At 37.8% G+C, this 19,038-nt stretch overlaps 1 protein-coding gene and 1 pseudogene across 5 annotated transcripts in view; one reads left to right on the forward strand and one right to left on the reverse strand.

The window, feature by feature from the left end:
- LOC110048177 (integrator complex subunit 3-like) overlaps positions 1-19,038 on the reverse strand; it is a 317,013-nt gene that overhangs the window by 151,257 nt on the left and 146,718 nt on the right. For all 4 annotated transcript variants that reach the window (XM_089296027.1, XM_089296026.1, XM_089296025.1 and 1 more), the window contains 2 exons: positions 3,489-3,632; positions 1,975-2,062 (listed from right to left, as the gene is read on the reverse strand). In XM_089296027.1, the coding sequence (XP_089152153.1) occupies positions 1,975-2,062; positions 3,489-3,632 (232 nt within the window). The remainder of the gene's footprint in view (positions 1-1,974; positions 2,063-3,488; positions 3,633-19,038) is intronic.
- LOC149108163 (uncharacterized) lies at positions 5,667-13,551 on the forward strand (annotated as a pseudogene). The gene is made up of 7 exons (XR_016209177.1): positions 5,667-6,277; positions 6,525-7,670; positions 8,041-8,291; positions 8,596-8,892; positions 9,706-9,923; positions 10,453-11,139; positions 11,708-13,551. The product of XR_016209177.1 is annotated as an uncharacterized LOC149108163 (transcript).

The raw sequence follows: 19,038 nt of genomic DNA on the forward strand, positions 1-19,038 counted from the left end.
CTCACCAATGTAGGAAGCCTGGCAGTCGGAGCATTCGACCTAACCGCTTGTAAACTGCTCCCTGTCTGTTGTTGGGTTCATCCCTGTCTTTAACGTTGGTCAGTAAGCATCGTAACTTAGTTGTAGGTTTGTGGGCTACATGGATGTTGTAGGGCTGTAGGATCCCTGAGATGGTCTCAGAAGTGCCATTAATGTAAGGTAAAGTCACTGTAATAACAGGTGTTGGGTGCCCTGGGTCTTACCTGAACATTTAAATCCAAGATGGTGGCTCATGTCTGGTACATAGCATGTTTGAATTCCACAAAAGAACTCAGCTTTTTTTAACACAATTTAAAAGAAATCTTTGCAGAAGCACATAGTTACATGTATCCCCAGGAATTTTACTATGACAGAAGTGCCAAATAGTCAACCTTTTTTTATGAGAAGAGTGAAGTTAATACAGTAGTCACGATAAAGACATGAAATTTAAGTCCAGAGATAAAAGTTGTGGCCTTTATGTCCACATTGCCAGTATTTATAATTCTACCATCAGGTTTTTAATAGGAATCAGTGATTAGACAAAAAACTATGCAATTCCTAGAAATTCCAAGAAATTACTAGCCTCAAAAAGTCCATTCTTAGAAATTGTGAAAATTATTCCAACGCTTGTAAAGTATACCAGCAATATACATGCACCAGTACCTCAAGTAAGATTCCTCAACATTCCTAGGAATTCCTAGGAATTCCAAGCAAAGAAATTTGTGTAACGTGCAATTCCCACAAATTCTCAGGAATTCCAAACTTAACAACTCTGTCTAAATAGTTTGGAATTTCTGGGAATATCTGAGAATTCCTAGGAATTCACAGGAATTCATAGCAATTCCCAAAAAGCTGGGAATTCATTTTGCAATGCTTATTTAGGTGGAACACTTCATCTGTTTGGATAGTTACTACTGAAAAAGTAATGAGTTCTAACAAAAAAAAACCTGAATGTCTCCTTGCCTTTAAAATTACCCTGGCAAGTCAAGGGCTATTCTGATATCAATGTTTCTGTTCATAGGACTTGAGTTATTACAAACATCTTCATTCCTTCATTGCACTAAAATGATCCTTGAATCAAGTTTGCAACCCATCGAATGACTGACTAACCGACCAGGTAAGCAAGTGAATTATTTCTCACCCAACTAACTGCTACAACTCGTTCTAGGTACACTATCACTTGTTAAAAAAGCTGAAAGTGAACAATCATTCAGCACTTCCGGCACATCCAGAATACCTGAATGGCTATTATGCTTTTCACGAGTAAATAGAAAAAGAGAGTGAGACTGTTAGTACTACTTTCTCTTACAATTACAAATAGTAGTAAAACATATTAAGATTTTATTTCCTGAGCTTACCTGAAATAGTGTCACTAAGAAATCAGGGGATATGGATTCTACTTGTAAGTGTTAATTGTTGCATAGGTGTTATTTAAATAAGTTAGCTTTTGTTATCACAAGAGAATTAGCTCAATCACAACCCTCTGCTTCATTTGTTTAGAATGCTTTAATATTGAATCGTAGAAGCGATAGGAAGTGATAGTGGGATGCACAAGTGTAATATTACAAGTACTTTTTCAATTCTACCAAACATTGTGGCTGTGCCATGCATTCTGCAGTTCCTGCACTGACAGTGAGGCTGCCTCTACAATAAAAGCTCACTACACTGTAAAATGTACTTGCTTGGTATTAAAGAATCGTGGTAAGGAGGTAGAGGCACTTTTTTAAGAGTTATATGAAGCAATGCAAATTTGTGTGGCAAAAATTGGGTCTTGTCCAAGCAAAGATAGATTTGACCAGACAACTTGACTGGTGCCAGTCAGGAATTTTTCAAGCCCTGCTGAATGATGCCAAGGAATTTGCTCATTGTAAAATTACAGTATATCAAACCTTTTTCTGCAAAAACGTTTTGGTAACACTACCATATCATTATTATAGTTAAACAATGTTGCATTACCAATATTCATGATATTATCTTTGTCTGGTTGATAAAAGAGCCAGTCAAAGAACAAGGCAAGTTTGGAATTTGCTGTTGAAACTGCAGTCTGAAACAAGACCCACAAGAAACCACAGTTACCATTAGTAAACATATACTGATGAATGCAAAATGACGAAAACCTTTATTTTTGCTTCTTCTAGCTACCTTTCTGCAACACCACCATAGTAGAGTGGTATGTTGTAGCACCTTTCAGTCAGTATGTGTGTGATATCAGGAGCAGGCTAGATCTTAACTAAACTTAACTTGACACAATAATTTATCATAACTTCTGAATTTTCTGGGGGTGGGAAGGGGGATCGAGGGGAGGGGCTTAAGAATAGCAAATTTGAAAACAAACTACCAAAACGTAGGGCCATCAGGCCTTCACACTTTATGATTTATTTCCAGTAAGGAGGAGATGTTGTCTTGTACAAAACCTCTATTATCCTGGGTTGAATCTGCCTAGGGAACTATCAAAATTAAGTATTAGGCTAAGAACGTTGTAAATCCAAACACCAGAGTTAAGCACGGGTCTCTGTAAAACACGGACTGGATAGTGGCAGATGGCGGACAAAAAAATGTGAATGGAAAAATGGGGGTGAAAAAATGGGGAGAGAAAAATGGGGATGGCAAAATGCGGATGGAAAAATGGGGATGGAACAATGCAGAAGGAAAAATGGGAAAGGCAAAATGGGAAAGGCAAAATGGGGATGAAAAATGGGGATGGAAAAATGAGGATGGAAAAATGGGGATGGAAAAATGAGGATGGAAAAATGGGGATGGAAAAACAGGAATGGCAAAATGCAGATGGTAAGATAGGGGGAAAATGGGGATGGAAAAATCAGAATGGAAAAATGGTGAAGGACAAATGTGGATGGAAAATGGGATGAAAAAATGCAGATTGAAAATGAAGATCGTACAGATTTTGTCATAAGTATTTAGTCATCTGAAATTTTCCATCCGTATTTTGTCATCCGCAGTTTGTCTTCCACCATCTGCCAATATCTTGTCCATGTTGTATAGCTACTCTTCCTGGATGTATAGCTACTCCTCCTGGATGAAAAGCTACTCCTCCTGGATGAAAAGCTACTCCTCCTGGATGTAAAGCTACTTCATATCTCCTTTGGACTTCTTTGCGGAAATGTAGAGGACAATTTTTAGGATTGTTGAGTTTGTCGAATTTAGTTATAGTTTGTTCTTCAGCAAAACAATTTCTGCTAATTCAAAGACTGTTTTTTTGGCAGGGAAATGAAAAGAGGACATAATTTGGTTTGCTGTGACAACTGGTAGTGCTAACTGCAACTGCAAAGAAATTTTAAATGGTTACAACTAAAACATCTAACATACAAGCTTGTTTCTCCCACATTCTTAGTTTCCCTGAAGTCTCATGCTCAGTTTGGTATACTCCTGCACCCAAATACAGTCATCAGAAAAAATTAATGGCAGATTAAAGTAACCTGAAACAGTATGTACTACAAGGTAAAGCTAGTGACCTGGCAAGATGTCAGCAGCCAGCCGATGATGGCCCATCTTGGTATAATGTCAGAACACAGCACTTCATTACAAGGATGAACTACACCAACTATGTAACGGATTAAATCTGCTCGAAGACTCTGACTTTCAGGGGTGGACAGATACTGAAATAAAAAGTGACAAATAGTCTATTTATTATATGTTTATTAATTTATCATTTGGCCGTACATAAACTAATTAAGAATAATATTTATAATATAAACTGCAGTGTTTTAGTGTTTTAGCCATGGCGACTAGAATTTTGCAGCTGGCAACTAACTTCAAATGGAAGTCGCCAACCCAGCGACTATAAGATTGACAGCTTGAGAGGACTATCATCCAGAGTGAACAAAAAAATGCTCTGAGCGTTATGAATTCACCTGTAAAAATACAATGTAAGTTCGTTCTGCCATTCTAACCAACTGAAACTGATACTTATATAAAATGAAACGTTTAATTCCAAGAACCCATCACAAGAAAACACAGATTTGCAGTATGTCATTAAGCATTATATGCGATGAACTTTGTTCTGCTTGACTGAACTTTAGCATGTGATAATTTTACCTTTGAGCGTGAGACAACGCACAAGTACAGTTTCTGCATGTTTGATACATTGATGCTGAGTTTGGGTTTGTATCAAATGGAAACCATCTGCATCCCAAAAAAGGAACTAAAAACTATTAGGGGTGGTCAACCATGTCTTAGATGGGGGGGGGGGGGGGGGGGGTCACAATTCCATGACTTGAATGAGCAGATCTTCACAAGACAATTTTCGTGGCAAAAATTCATAAAAATCTATCAAATATTCACAGTTATGACATTGTGGAGTAAAGGAGAGTAAAGGGTTAACCAAGGTAAAAGTTTGATTTACCCTCTGATCAGGCGCTAGGCATGGTTAAGGTCAGTAGTATCTTGCACCCCCGTGGTGTCCAGATTGCATCAATCTCATTTGGTCAAGTTTTCAACGTTTGTAAAAACGTAAGCCAAATCTGAGCCAGCAACTCAGACAATATATTTGAATGTGTGTAGACAGTCTGAAGTTCTCTTTCCATCATTTTTCAATGAAATTTCCGTGCAAAAGGGTTTCAAACCAGAACTGGTTAGCGAGGTCATTAAAAGTGCTCCCTCCCTAAGCCATTTTTGAAAGTTGCGTGGTTTCGTTCATTTGAACTGGGCAATTTGATTTCTCTCTGTAGCTTCATCTTAAGTACGATGCATATTAACATGTTTTAGTTGGTCTATATGGTTTTCCAATGCAATGTGAGTTTCAGATTTACAAAATGCGGCATTGCATTTCAATATTAATTGCTGCAATTGGGCGAAAAGTGGGACAATTGCACTATTTAGTTTATAAGCAATCTTTGTCAGTAGAGTAAAGGAGAAGTTATCGGAAGATTAGAGAAAAATGATTTCAGCAAAGCTTGTTCTAAAGTTACTATCATTTGCAAATTTCTTGCGCTCTGCTCCAGAGAAGTCGAAGAAGCTCCAGCAATCGAATTGCGGTGCTTTTATTTCCCTGCCGTGAAACTACTGTCGCCGAATCCACATAAATCTCTTTCACGTATGTACGTTTAATAACTACGAAACTTAGCAAAATACAGATGTTAACCGTACTATGTAATGCTTAATATTCATAAGTTGCATGTTTGGACTGAAAATACCATAAACAAAGTATTCGCGGTTGATCATATCATTTGAATTTGATGAAAACCTGATGTGCATTTACATTTTGTGGTTTTAGAAAAAAGCTTTCGAAGTATTTAACTATTTTTCACAGTGTTTTAGTTTATCAGTTTCAGTATACTTCGTTTTCTAAAACAAACAAAGCACTGGGCCAATCCATTGAAACTTGGCACCAGCAGTTCTTTCGGAATTCCCACCTTATTTGTATATTACATTTCATTCCCATGCATGTTTCGTTCAACTGGCTTATCAAAATAAATGTTATTCATTCTAATTATCTTTCAAGGAAATGCCTGTTCACTTCCTTACTAAGGAATTAATACCTTTACCAAAGAAGCCATACTTTCCATAGTTACACTTAAAATCATATTTGTCAAATATGTATTTGTGTAAACATGTCAAATTTTGATCGCCAATGTTTTGACACATCAAATTTGCATATTTGCTGCAAACTTGTTAATTTTGCTTTAAGTAACGCTCCGCGTAAGAAGTAGGCAAGCCAAATGCACAGGCGCTAAATTACAAATTATTAACTTAATTAAAATGGCGGCTGCTGATTGGTTGAAAACAAAAAAATGTCAAAAAAGTCTCCAAGAAATGAATTTTTTGCACATTTTATTGTTAATTTTTGATCCCAGAGCCCTCTATTCTGTATATGTAGAGTTTCATTGCCATGGGAAATGGGGAACTGGCACTAACTGAATGCCCGTCCAGCCTTCTCCACCGCTGCCATATTGGAATTTAGATTCTTGCCGACAGCTAGTTGCGTTTTTGAGCATTTCGTTTGTAGTATCCATCATATATTTTCGTATCTTCTTCGTTGCTGTCAAGTTTATCTTCAGACATGTAGCTTTTTGTATTGAAAAACGTTATTTCTCCGTAAAATATGCCAGCACCAGCTTCGTGTTGCTGTCCAAAGCACAGTGCATGAGGACACGCAGACGACCTTAAACTTTGTATTGCCACAAAGCATGAAATCAAGTTTTGTGAACTGAATAAGGACGGTCGCCACAGCGGTCCCAAGAGACATATATGTGTTTCCTGTAGAGAACGCATCAGGTTGGAAGCGAGATGTGAAGAACTCGAGGTAAGAATGAAGAATGCAAATTTGTATTTAGCTTACGTATGATCGGGTAAACCGTCTGCTTAAGCATACTTTTCTGATAGCTGCTTGTTTATTGAGTGTATAAAGCTGTTGTTAATCTCACCCATGAATACGTACGAGCAACAAATTCTAAAGTTGTTGTACATGGAGAGAAATGTTTGTCAAGGGAGTTTCATGAATGTTTGTAAGCTTTTTTACATGCAACACATTTTTCTTACCTCATCACTAGAAAACTATTGATGATGCGCGCCAAAATAACACACAAGAAGCAGATGCTGTTGTTGAGGATGCAGCTGTTGATATGGAAGATCACCCATTCCAAGATCATGACACCAGTGCATCCATCTCATCAGCTACATTTGTAGATCAAGCAGTCCAAGTTGGTGAGTTCCCTGCCCAACCATATCGGTGTTATGAGGCAAGAAAAAAAAGTGATATTCGAACTGAACTGATTCAAAAAATCAAAGGTTTAATAGATGGCTATGTCCACGGTGATTCCCGTGCAGTTCCTGAACTTGTCTATGACCTTGTTCATTCTAAAAAATGGTTGAGTACCTTTGGTTTAGATGAGAAAAAAGTAGTCAAAGAAATTCCGGAGAAGCTACTCTGTTCAATTTTGAAAGAGTATAAGGAATGCAAAGTGAAGGAAACAAACAGCCAAATAAGGAAGCAAGGGAAGAAAGTCCAGCAAGCCATAAACATTTCAGGAACTAAGTCGAGAAGTTATATTGCATTCCAAGGAAGCACACCTGACAATTTCAGATCTTGAACAGAAGCAGCAAGAAGTATGGGAAGGCTGGTATCATATTCAGCAGAGAGACGGAGGCTTCTGTCAATTGTTGCTTCTGATTACTCGCAATCTTACCTGACTGAACTTTTCCAATGTTCAAAGAGTACAGTGACTTCCGCCCGAGTTCATGGAATCCTGTTTGGTCGAGGAGGAGTTCCACTGGCATCCTTTAAATTCTCTCGGCAGTGTGTTACTCGAGAAGTTCTTGATCAATTGGCAGATTTCCTTCTGCGTGATGATGTTTCACGTCCATCTTCCTGCAGAAGTGTGATGGTAGATGGTAGAGAATGCCCAGTCCGCTATTGGCAGGATTCCATCAAGCAAGTGGTGAAACAATACATGTTGCAGTTTCCAGATGGCGTCAAAAGGAGCTACATCTATGCACACCTCCCAAAGAATTACCGTGCCAACACCATGCTTGCTGGGCTATGCAATCTTTGCGAGGATTTTGGCTATGCAAATTTCGCAAACCTACGAGAGCTCATACAGAAAATGGGTGCTGACTGTCAACAGCAAGATCTTGGAAGCATCATGAGTTCTATTCCAATTCTGCAGCGTTACCTCAAAACCAAGTTTGCTCATGAGGTATTAAAATATAACTGTTCTGTAATGTGTGATCATGAAAATATCTATACCTCCATTGGAAATTATGATTGTTTGGCATGCCTCAAAGCAAAAATGTTTAGAGTAAAGTACAACAGTAAACTGTATTTTTAAAAGATCTGTTCTGAAACGACGTTTTACTGAACATTCATATAGAGCAAGTTTAATCTTCCATTCTGTGTTTACATACCTAAAGCTTGTTTCAACAAAAGACTCATTCTAGTTGAAAAATTTAAAATAGTGACCTGTAGTCCTCACCACTATCATTGCATAAATTGTTTATGGAGCAGAAGGAATTAGTAGAATACATGTACCTAAAACTGAATTTTTTTATATTTTATTAACAACTCAGGCACAGAGGCACTCAAGCTGCTTGGAATTATGTATGAGCTATGCATTGGAATCCTGTCCCAGCAGCCATACTGAAGCGTCCCCCGAGTTTAGTCTTGTATACAGTATATACAACAGTGTGTCAGCTGCTATTGCTACAGCACCAACAGAGAAACAGGTGCACTTCTCAGATCAGCTTGAAGAATTCAGAAAGAACTTCTGGGACTATGTTGGCCATATCTTGAGAACCAAGCACCAAGGAGATTATTACAGGTGGAGCTGAAATTCATTATCCTGCCATTAACAAAATGTGATGTACATGTAACTCTGACCTACACTGTACATTTGTTGTTGATGGTTACAGATGATCAATCAGAAATTGACTTCTGTCAAATATTGATGAGCATGTACTGTACCTCTGACCTACAAATATCAAGCTTTGAATTTTGTTTGATTTTAAGTGGCACAACTACGCCCACTCACAACTCAGGAAATGATGTGGAATGCTTGAATCAATACTGTTAGGAATTTTTTTTTGCTATGCCATTTACATTGGTACATTGCTCATCTCATTTAGGTATGTTTTGAAGAATCTTCAAGCAGGAGAGGCAGTAGTCATAGTAGACTACAAGATGAACCTTGAGCTTGGAATGCGTTCCAGAGAGATCCAACGTGACTGGTACGGTAAACGTGGCATTTCTTTGCATGGTTTTTACGTTATCACACAAGTGGGTGTGGATGAAAGGAGAACTGAAGTTTTGGATCTTTGGTCTGAAGACACTAAGCAAGATGCTTGGTTTACCCAAAGTGCATTTGATGTTGGTTTTTCTTGGATGGAAAAAGTTTCCCAACTTTCAAGTGTACCTATTTTCTGGTAAGTATCATTGTCTAGACATGTATGTCTTACATGTTATGATGTACATTAGTAATGGAGTAATACAATTGACCATATTCATATTCCCGGCATTGGACTGGAACTAGCTTGCAGTGGAGGCTAATGCTGGGAGTCTTTTCAAATGTAAATGACTTTGATCTCTTTATAATGATATTTCCCCACATGAGCCTCCATTGCAAGCTAGTTCCAGTCCAAAACTGAGAATACAAATATGGTCTATCAAACAAATGCACTGTATCATTCTTTGCTTGAACATTTAGCTGATTGTGACAAATCAAAATTTTTACTTTGCTCTGAGGCTGCCCTTTGTGTTAAGGTACAAAACCAAGTTATAAATCAAAGTTGATCGATTGGTTGCGATAGTTTCGTAAACATTTGTATGTGTTTTTAGAATTTTCCATGAAAGGTCTGAAACTCCTTGTTTGTCAAATGCTGCAAGCAGGCCTCAGTTGGTTGGTTGGCTGTGTGGTTTTCTTTTCACCCTCTCAAAATAGGCTATATGAGTTTTTTTTTTCTTTTTTTTTTCTTGCCTGAAGTGGGTGTTTGTAATATTGTGATCTACATGTAACATAGTTAGACATTTAACACTATTGTTACTGATATTGATACTGATTGGATACATGTGGAGTGCCTTATATACGGACCCTGAACATTAAGGAAATGTCTATTGATCTTAGAGCTACTACAATTGAATATGTACATAGGGTGGCTTTACATCATTTATGTATGTAATCATTACATTACAAGATGCAGCAATTGTGTATGCAAATTTGTCTTTGGGACCATTTACAGATAATGGGCCACATTATCATAACACTGCTGTTTTGATGTACCTGGCTGAGGTGAATGCATCATTTGGAATAACTTTGGTGGAATACAACAATTTTGAAGCTGGGGAAGGCAAGACTGTCCTGGACACGCACTTTGCACATGTTTCTCACAAGATAGTGCGTTGGGTTCGTATTGGGAATGATCTGGAGTCTGGAGAGCAGCTAGCAAATCTATTGGAGGTATTTTTTTAAAGAAATCCTTATTATTATTATTATTGATATTATTATTATTATTATTATTATTATTATTATTATTATTTTCATTTACCTCGGCCATGGCTAAGTACATCATGAATATATATGTTGTGGTTGGTTTGAAATTTTTAAAACCAGTTAATTTTTATTTCCATTTTTCAGATTATGATAATGAAGAGAAGTCAAAGGAAAATCAAAATCAAACTGGTTAAAACATTTTAAAATCAAGGAAAAATTTGAGTTACAACATGTGAACACAACATGTATGCATCAAATTGTGTCAGAAATAGTCAAATTTCAACTTTTGTCTGAGGGGTTGCCATGCATTGTGTTAAGGGACCAATGAGCTAATATTTTTAAAAAATAGTAGTTTGAAGTAAATAAAAGAAAACCTCTGTGTGCTGATTATTTTAAAATTCTGGATGGAAATTCAATAAGAAATAGTACAAATCAGTTGCTCTGATTATTTTTTCTGTGTCAGAAGGTAATGTCTATGTTTACTTATGATTTGCAGACAATGAAGAATGTGCGATGCAAGAAACTTATAATTGACCGGTCAAAGGCACCATCGAAAATGGGTACATTTAAGGACATATCACTCTTTGGCAATTTCAAATTTCCATCCAATGGGTCATATGAAGGTGGTATAACAGCACAATCACTTGCTGGCCATGGAAAATGCATCAGCAAGACAAAATCTCAGGTCCAGGCACTTTCTTCCAGAAATGTCCCAATTGCTGGAGCCACGGGTGCTACAGTAACAGAGGAAATATGGCAACCTTCAGATGAAACAATAGAAGGACATCGTGCAGTGGAAACAGATTCATACTCTATAAAGTATATTCAGCTATGTTCAGATACCCGTGAAGATGCAGCCCTCAGACCTTGTAGTGACAATGACCCCCCCCCCCCCCCAGTGACCTGAGGCCATCTCCTGGTTTTGCTCTCAACAAAGGTGGGGCTAAGAAGACCACTTTCACAAAAGCCCAGAAAGATATTATGATAGCATTCTATGATCGTCAAAAGTCTTCTCAGATTAGAGCTAATCCAAGTGATGTGATAGAAGCAATGAAGGCTGCTGGGGTTCCAGAACTGAAAGAGTCACAGATCAAAAGTTGGTGGAGTACATACCACCGTAAGCAGAAACAACTGGCAGAAGACATGATTGAGGAGGCACGTCGCCTAATGTTGCAACAACCAGGTACTATATAATATTATATACCTAGTTAGAAAATCGCCCAAAGAAATTATGTGTGCTGATTGGTTTAAAATTGTGTTTCTATAACTTGATAGAAACACAGAAGTAACACGAGCTGTTGACATAATGATGGCACAGGCAAGGAGAATGTACATTTTGATGATCAAAGTAAACAGGTTTCTTTTGTTTTTTTGTTGTCACGGTATTTTGTAAACGAAATTGAAAACATATTCTCTGTGTTTGTAACAAGTTATAGAAAAACTTGTGAAAGTTTGGGAGAACTTGAAAAAAGCTGTGGAAACACTCGTCGTCTTCCCACAGCATTTCTTGTTCTCTCAAACATTCACTCGTATTTCTATAACAAGATAGTGACACAGTACATGTTTTCTATTTCTTAAATAATGTATATAATATACAATGTATGGTGTAAATATATACGTAGCCCTTAAGGACTCTATTCAAATACTTTTCCCCCAAGAAATGGAAAAATGAATAGTATTTTTTTTTTTGCTTTTAAGTTGTCAGATCCCTTTGTCAGAAGGGATTGTAATTTTCCTCTATTTGTTTTAAGGAACTGTCACATTTGAAGATACTGACAACTTGGCCCAACCACTCCCTGAAATCTGCCTTGAATCAAACCAGGAGACCACCACACTTGAGGATGGAAGAGTCCTTCCCACACAAACAAGGACAAGCCCTACTGCTGATGCACCAACTTTGCCTTTGTTGAACAATGCTAGCCAACATTCATCAACTGGGTTTCCCGTTGGACTGCCATCACAAGCAGGGATAACAGGCCACAACTCCTCTTATTTGTCTGGAATTACGGAGTGGACTTTCTCTGAATCACAATCAGACATTCAGGGTAGGACTGGCAGTAATGCCTGTGTCTTTATTGCCCTCTACATGGGGAAACTATGCTCTCAACGAAATTTGCCCTGGCCTGCTGGTGACTCTCTACCTGATTCTTGGCAAACATCTTTCAGGGAAGCAATGTTCAAAGGAAACAAAATCCACGATGATCTGTTTGATCATGATGCCACAAATGTCACTGTTGAGGATGCTGTTTCCATGGCAGGAGAAGAATGTGGGGTTGAAAGCCTGGGACAACAGATTGATATCTTTGGCACGAATCCAGTCAATCAGTTGGCCAATGTGCTGGTACAAGAGGCACAGAATTTGTCATGCCAATCATTTAGTGTTGTTGTGTCACATGACTGTGCTTTTCTTGTTGTAGTGAACCCTGACCAGTCTGTAATGCTTATTGACTCACATAGTCATGGAAGCAGGGGGGCATTATAGCATACAGTCAAAAAGGAAATATTATTTCCCTTCCTTTTTGGCTGGATGCTATGATGAAAGCAAACTGGCAGTGTTCACTCACTATTGCAGCACTAACCAAAATTTTTTTCTAAACAAATTAAAAGTCACAGTCTTTTCACTGAGCTTCATTTGACTACATAACAGTTACAGGTTCTGGTCATCTTTGAAGTTCGAAACAGCTGTCGTTTAGTATAAAGTATTTGTTTACATGTAGAAAATAAATCATTCACAAAAAGGAGCCATTTCCGACCTCTCAGTCTCTGGGTAATGGTTCAGAAGTTCAGAAAAAAGAGGCAAATAAGTATGATGGGTGCATAATTATCATGTCAATCAAAGAAGTATTTTATGCATTATTGATAATCATTTGAAACTGATCTAGTTATTGTCTTTACTGTCTTTGTACTGAGACAAATTGAGGCACTCATTTCATATTTGTTGTTGATATATTGTGCTATTGGTTTTTCTTACCAGTAATATTGAGTGGCTTACAGCATAAGGAAACTTCTCCAGAACCAAAAATTAATTCAGAAGTTGTGCTGGGATCCGAATAAAATGATAACATTGAAAACTTTGTCATTAACTAAAGATGTGTCTATTATTCATCGTGGTGTAAGATAGGATAGATGAATTTTTACTTGTTTGTCTCACGATGGAGTCACTTTAAGATGTAGACCGCCACGTTTCGACTGTTATACTGCTAGTCTTCATCAGGCAATGAGGTCAATTGTTGCGTGTCGCTATTTGTAGCACCTTGGTTCGCTGCTATAGGTGCATTTTAATTTTGCATTATTATTAGCAACTGGTAATGTGTATTTCAGATGTCTGATGAAAATAGGTGAGGGGGGTGGGGCACAAAGACCTCACAATGTATTTTCTCATGGAATAGTGTTTCCCAACCCGGCACAATTATTTCCCTTTTAATAAAAGGTGTTTAGTGTTGGTGGGTCTTCACAAGGTAAACCGAATGAAGCAACCAAGCCTGACTCTTTTTGAAAATTTATACCTCCCAATGAGCACAGTAATGCAATTCCATAGAAACCTTTTTTGGAAAATCAGGAAAGGAAGCGAAAGAAATGAAGAAGGCAATATAAATGTTGTATTCAGTTACATTTATTTTCGTACTTTCTTAAATGAAAGTTAGAAACGTAGCTCAAAATATGCGATAAGATTCAGGTGCTCTGTGGTACTACTTACTTTTACTACTGTAAATCAATTGGAATACTTATTTATAAAAAACATAAAAATAGCAACAGCAACGTTAGGTGAAGTATAAATTTGACAAGTATCTCAATGCGAGATTTATAGTTCGAAGCCATTGATCATTACTGCAATGATTGCACGAATTTCGTTGTATCAGCCAAGGCTTGTTTCCTCAAAAATTTGCCGCAGTGTTGTTCTACTCTGGGTTAGTTTCTCCTCGACTTCTTCAAATGCTGCATCTGGTATTTCCAGCTCGGTGAGCAGCCTCGAGTGCTCTTCTTTGCCACCAAGTCCGCTAGCAATCAAATCAATGACAAAAATTTCCGCGGTGGCTTCTACCATTCCAAGCTTCTTAGCAATTTGGTTGAAGGAATCGCCATTTTGCCACTGGTGAAAGGCAGTGTGCTTCTTTGGAAAGTTCGAGATTTTCCCATACACTCTCCTGAGGGCAGATACCTGGGTTAGATAGAAAATAATCGGTGTTACTAATTCGTTTTCCTGACCAGCACTAGGAGTTGCCAGAAAATAAGCAAGACTATATGTGAGTTCCAAATATTTCCGAGTGTGATGTGTGACGTAGCGCACTAACATTCCACGTGGACGAATGGTATATTACATTCTCGCTGGTAATCGATAAGAGGTGTCTTTATATGATTTCAAAAGAACCCAACGACAAAAAAGTCATCCAGCAATAGAAGGTAGTACTCACAGAAGTTGCCTTCCTGAGCTTTGAGCGCTCCTGATCATGGCTGGACTCTCCGGCAGTTCTCTTGATACCACTAGATCGAAGAATCAGGAACAAGAATCAATTTACCGCATGCGAGAATACATAAATAGCGTCAGTAACTGAAACAGCATCAATTATACTTACTTTCTGTCCATTGTAGGTAGAGAAGCTCGACAACTGATCGTGATATTCACAATAAACAATTCAACTTTCAGCAAGCGCGAGGCAGAGTTAGCGGGAAAAGTAGGACACAATGGGTGCATACACTGATTTGCAAAATATTTTTTGCCACCTCGTTATATAACCTTGATAAGCGCGTGAAAAAGTAAATTGAAAAAATTTGGCCCAAGGCTTATCTCATTTCTAAAGGAAAGAAAACAGCAAATTTCACAAAACTGATCGATATATATATATAAATATATATATAGGTAGATGGTATCAACTATTTCCAGAAATGCATTTTACTTCATGAAATCTTCAAATGCCGGTAAAAAAAAAATCCCACAGGGGACAGGAAATTTAGACCACCGCACAAATAATAATGCGATTCAGTAGGTGTGAAAACACAGAGTGTGAAAAAGTGAGTGAGAGACGGTTTCAAGTCTCATGCTCTGTGGCAAAACGACTTCATTCCGAAATGAATGTATCCTCGGTGCTTTGGTTTGAAATATTTCGTTTTCTGGACAAAGAAGACTTAACACGAACGGCAGGAGTGTGTTTTGAGTGGTGGACAATGATAATGAGAGGACCGTACCTGAAAGAACTGGAGAGGGATGATTTGGATCTTTCGGGGACTGAAAGCCTTTATCGTTTTATTCCACTCAGGAGGTTCAGAGAATTGACGCGTTTAAATATGGCATCGACGAAAATTTCAAATCGCCATTTCCAACAAATCATACGTGGTGCACCAAATTTGGAGTTTCTGGATATTTCTAATTGCCAAAATTTGGAACAGAGCTCCATTTTCCACTTCAAAAGCGCCTTTTTGGCCTGGAACACGTGAACATCTCCGGAAACCGGAATTTTACGATTCTAGCTGTAGCAAGTCTATGCTCGTACGAAAATATACATATGCTTGTAGCCCATGGGTACAATTTTACCGCCGAAGAATTGCTTTTTCTCACAAAAACATTTGAATCTGTATCAAGCGGGAGTTTGGAACTGGAAACGGACGATGGATACAATCCTGTGCCTTTGATGAACGCGTTTGAGGATGAACTGTTTGACGAACTCGAAGAACTTTTCTAAGAATGAAATCAGCAATAGCCTTATTTTTACTTTGTAATCCAATGTTTTCAGTTGTGTAGCGCGATACGTTACAAATCTGTGTACTGTTCTGTTTGAATCGGCTGTTGGAGAAGCAGTGATTTCCATCACAAACTGAAGGTACATTGAACCGATATCAAGCAGGAATTGGAAATGGAAAACGAAGATGGTTACAATAGTGAACTGTTTGACGAGACGTCGCGGAATAATTTTTATAACGTTTCTTTCACTGTATAATGAATTTTTTACATAAGAAGTTACGAAATTGCATACGTTTTTGTTTGAATCGACACGCGATCGGATGTCAACATAAAACCTGAAACGTAAACAAGAACAATGAAAATCTCAAAGTCAGTAGTGTCCTACTACCCAAATTGCGCTAGTCGTCCGAAATGTTTGTCAGAAATAATACTTCCCCGTTTCATTTTCTTTTTAAATTACGCACACGATGTAGTTATGAGCATAACGATAAAGTGTATATCGGCAAATCTGAGAAAAAACTGCAAGTTCTGCCTGCAATTACGAATAAAAATTCAAATTTCGCGCTTTTAGGTGAGCCAGCCAATAAGCTGTGGGAATTTTGATTCAATTAAGTAATTACGTGATAAAAGTTCAACGGTAGTTTGTGCTTTACCCCCGCTGGTAATTGCCTACTTCTTACACGGAGCGTTACTTAATTTGATTTTGTTACAAATAAGCCCCTGAAATGCATGAAATCAACTGTTGATTTTCAGTTAAATTTTAAGAAAGGTATGAAATGTATTTTCCCTGTGCATTTCAAATGAGAACGGTTCGTTTCAAGTTATAAGTTTTAGAAGAAACACGACTGCCAGGTCATGTCCTGTGGAAAGAGCTAAACCATTGGCTGTTGTAGCCTGCAATGACGGTGTATTTTGGCGAGTGTGCCCACGTATTTTGATAGGGTGAGTGCCATCTTAGATTCAAACTCGCAAGAGACGAAAAGGGGTTCTAGGAGGTAGGGGTGAGGCTAAAAGAGGAGTAACGGGGGAGGGGGATGGGAAGGAAATACACCTACCAGCAGTCATTGTTTGTTCAAGAAACACTGTCCACAAACGAGTCTGTGATTAGTGTGGTATGGAGCTAATAGATTGAAACCTGTCAATAAACTGTAAACCGATATACTGGAGTCATAGAGATCCCCAATTGCCCAACGATTTAACAAATTACAAAAAAACGTAATTTATTGCAGACATTTTGGAGTTTCTTACGTGAGCAACCATTGCAAGGGATTAACATGCGGACCACTCTCTGTAACAAAATCTTCCCGTGAGAGACTACTAGCCGTGTCTACCATACAGTAAAACTGGACTGAGCAGTGAATTCTTGTCTATTTCAAAAATAATAATAATACATGTAATAGTAATAGTAATAGTGATATTACTATTACTTTAAGGGCCCATTAACCGATTCATGCACGCGCTCGCACGCGTTGCTAAGGAGGTGAAATTTCACTTCCGGTCACTTACGTCAGCCTGAGTATGGAAAATAAAAGCAACTCAAAAGCTTGCAAATTCGCATACATTTTAGATGTTTTTCTTTGTGTTTCACAAAATGCAAAGCAAAAAAAGTACAAGCAAAGACAAAAATAAGAGAAAGACAGAAAAACAAGAGCAATAGAAAGAGAAAAACTAACTCCGTGTGGCTTTGTGTGATCTCACCGAAGTGCGCTGGTAGTGTAAATTGCGCACGCGCTGATAGGGTAACTTCCAATAGATATCGGGCGCACTTCCGGTTTCTTTAAATGCTAAAGGAAACGCGGTTTTTCATTAAATCCAGCCTTTTTCAACGATTTTCGATTAAAGCCAATGTTGGCAACATAGCTATGCATTCCTTTTTCAAAATCATGCTTTTTTCAGAAAATTACAAATTTTTCAATATTTTGAAATGCTCTCAAAATCTGACCTTATAGAACTGAAACAAAATCGATGCATAGCGTAATGAGGATTTAAATTAAAATATTAAATCAAAGAAAAAAAATCCCGAGAAAGAAATTTGCCTGGGAGCCTTTGCATTTTTTCTGTATTAGTCACATGACCATGGGCGTGGCCTGATGATGTCATCACTAGTGTTACTGGTCATGAAAAAGTTGAAACACATGAAATAACTCTGAACTAACTAAAAATGAGGAGGTTAGATGAGACTGAATTTTCCTTAGCAACGGCTCGAAAAGATTGGTTAATGGGCCCTTAACAACAACATAGAAATAAAATAGCTTAACATAGCTTAAAAATAGTATAGACATAGGCTTTAAATATGTTTGGTTCTACAAGGGATAGTAATAGTAACAGTAACAGTAACGTGCAGTATCAGTACCAGTACCAGTAATAGTAATAGTAATAGTAATAATAAAGTGCCAAACCAAGGTAGCCAGGGAGAAACCCATACTAATAAGGGAAAAACCAGCCAGCTCGTCTGGATTTCAGGCTTCCAACATACTGCCTGATTTCAAGTACTCATTAAACTCCCTTGATAAGACTTTGTAGATCAGGTACAATTTCCTGGTGCTTAAAAATTTGCATTGGAAACCTCAAACCATTTTTCAGCGTCAATGTTTTTAATTTTCGTTTGTGAATCTTGAGGACTCCTAAGTCACATTTCCTGATGGATTTAAATTTAACATATTGACACAATAGTTGCACAAATAATTTAGCGGGAGAAACTTCCCTCTACAGCTTCTTGTCAGCTGGTACGATTTTCTCTGTGATGGACTTGCTTTCTTCAGCGTTTTGATGATACAGTTGCTGCTTTTAATCAGTGTGCTTATCAAAGATGCTAGGTACGTTGTGAATTACTTAGGGTCTTTTCAGACATTTATACATTACATAACATGTAAAATATTTGATGGATTAGAAAGCCACATAATAGATAATATTCGTACAATGCCACGTTTATTATTCATAAGTGGCATGGCTTCCAGGTTAATAAGCTAAAAACACCACATTTATATACGATTAATAAGCTGAAAAGGCACAAATAGTATGCATAATAACCGTATCACAGCCCATCATACATGAACGAATGTTCATCTCGATTCCAGATTTATTTTGACTTTCCAGAATTATTCTGACTGCTGTTTATTTTGACGTGAAGAAATTACCCCCACTCTTAACTTCCAAACTATCACTGTGTCTTACAGGTTTTAATGAAGTTTCATTTGTGGTACTATAAATGAAAATTTTCTGTAGAGATATTGCGTTACGTTATACTGCACGTGCCCTAGCCCGTGTTAGTTTGATCACCAGTTTGATTTCAGCCAATCAGATGCTTTGTATGATTATTTGATTTCGTAACAATTTAAGCACAAGGACCGTCTGTATTTTGGGAGCCTGCATTGTGTGCAACACTGGGCAAATAAATCACTTAAA

The sequence above is a fragment of the Orbicella faveolata genome, unplaced genomic scaffold (assembly GCF_042242905.1).
Source record: "Orbicella faveolata isolate gen_17 unplaced genomic scaffold, um_ofav_v1 contig_26, whole genome shotgun sequence".
In the NCBI taxonomy this organism is placed as follows: Eukaryota; Metazoa; Cnidaria; class Anthozoa; order Scleractinia; family Merulinidae; genus Orbicella; species Orbicella faveolata.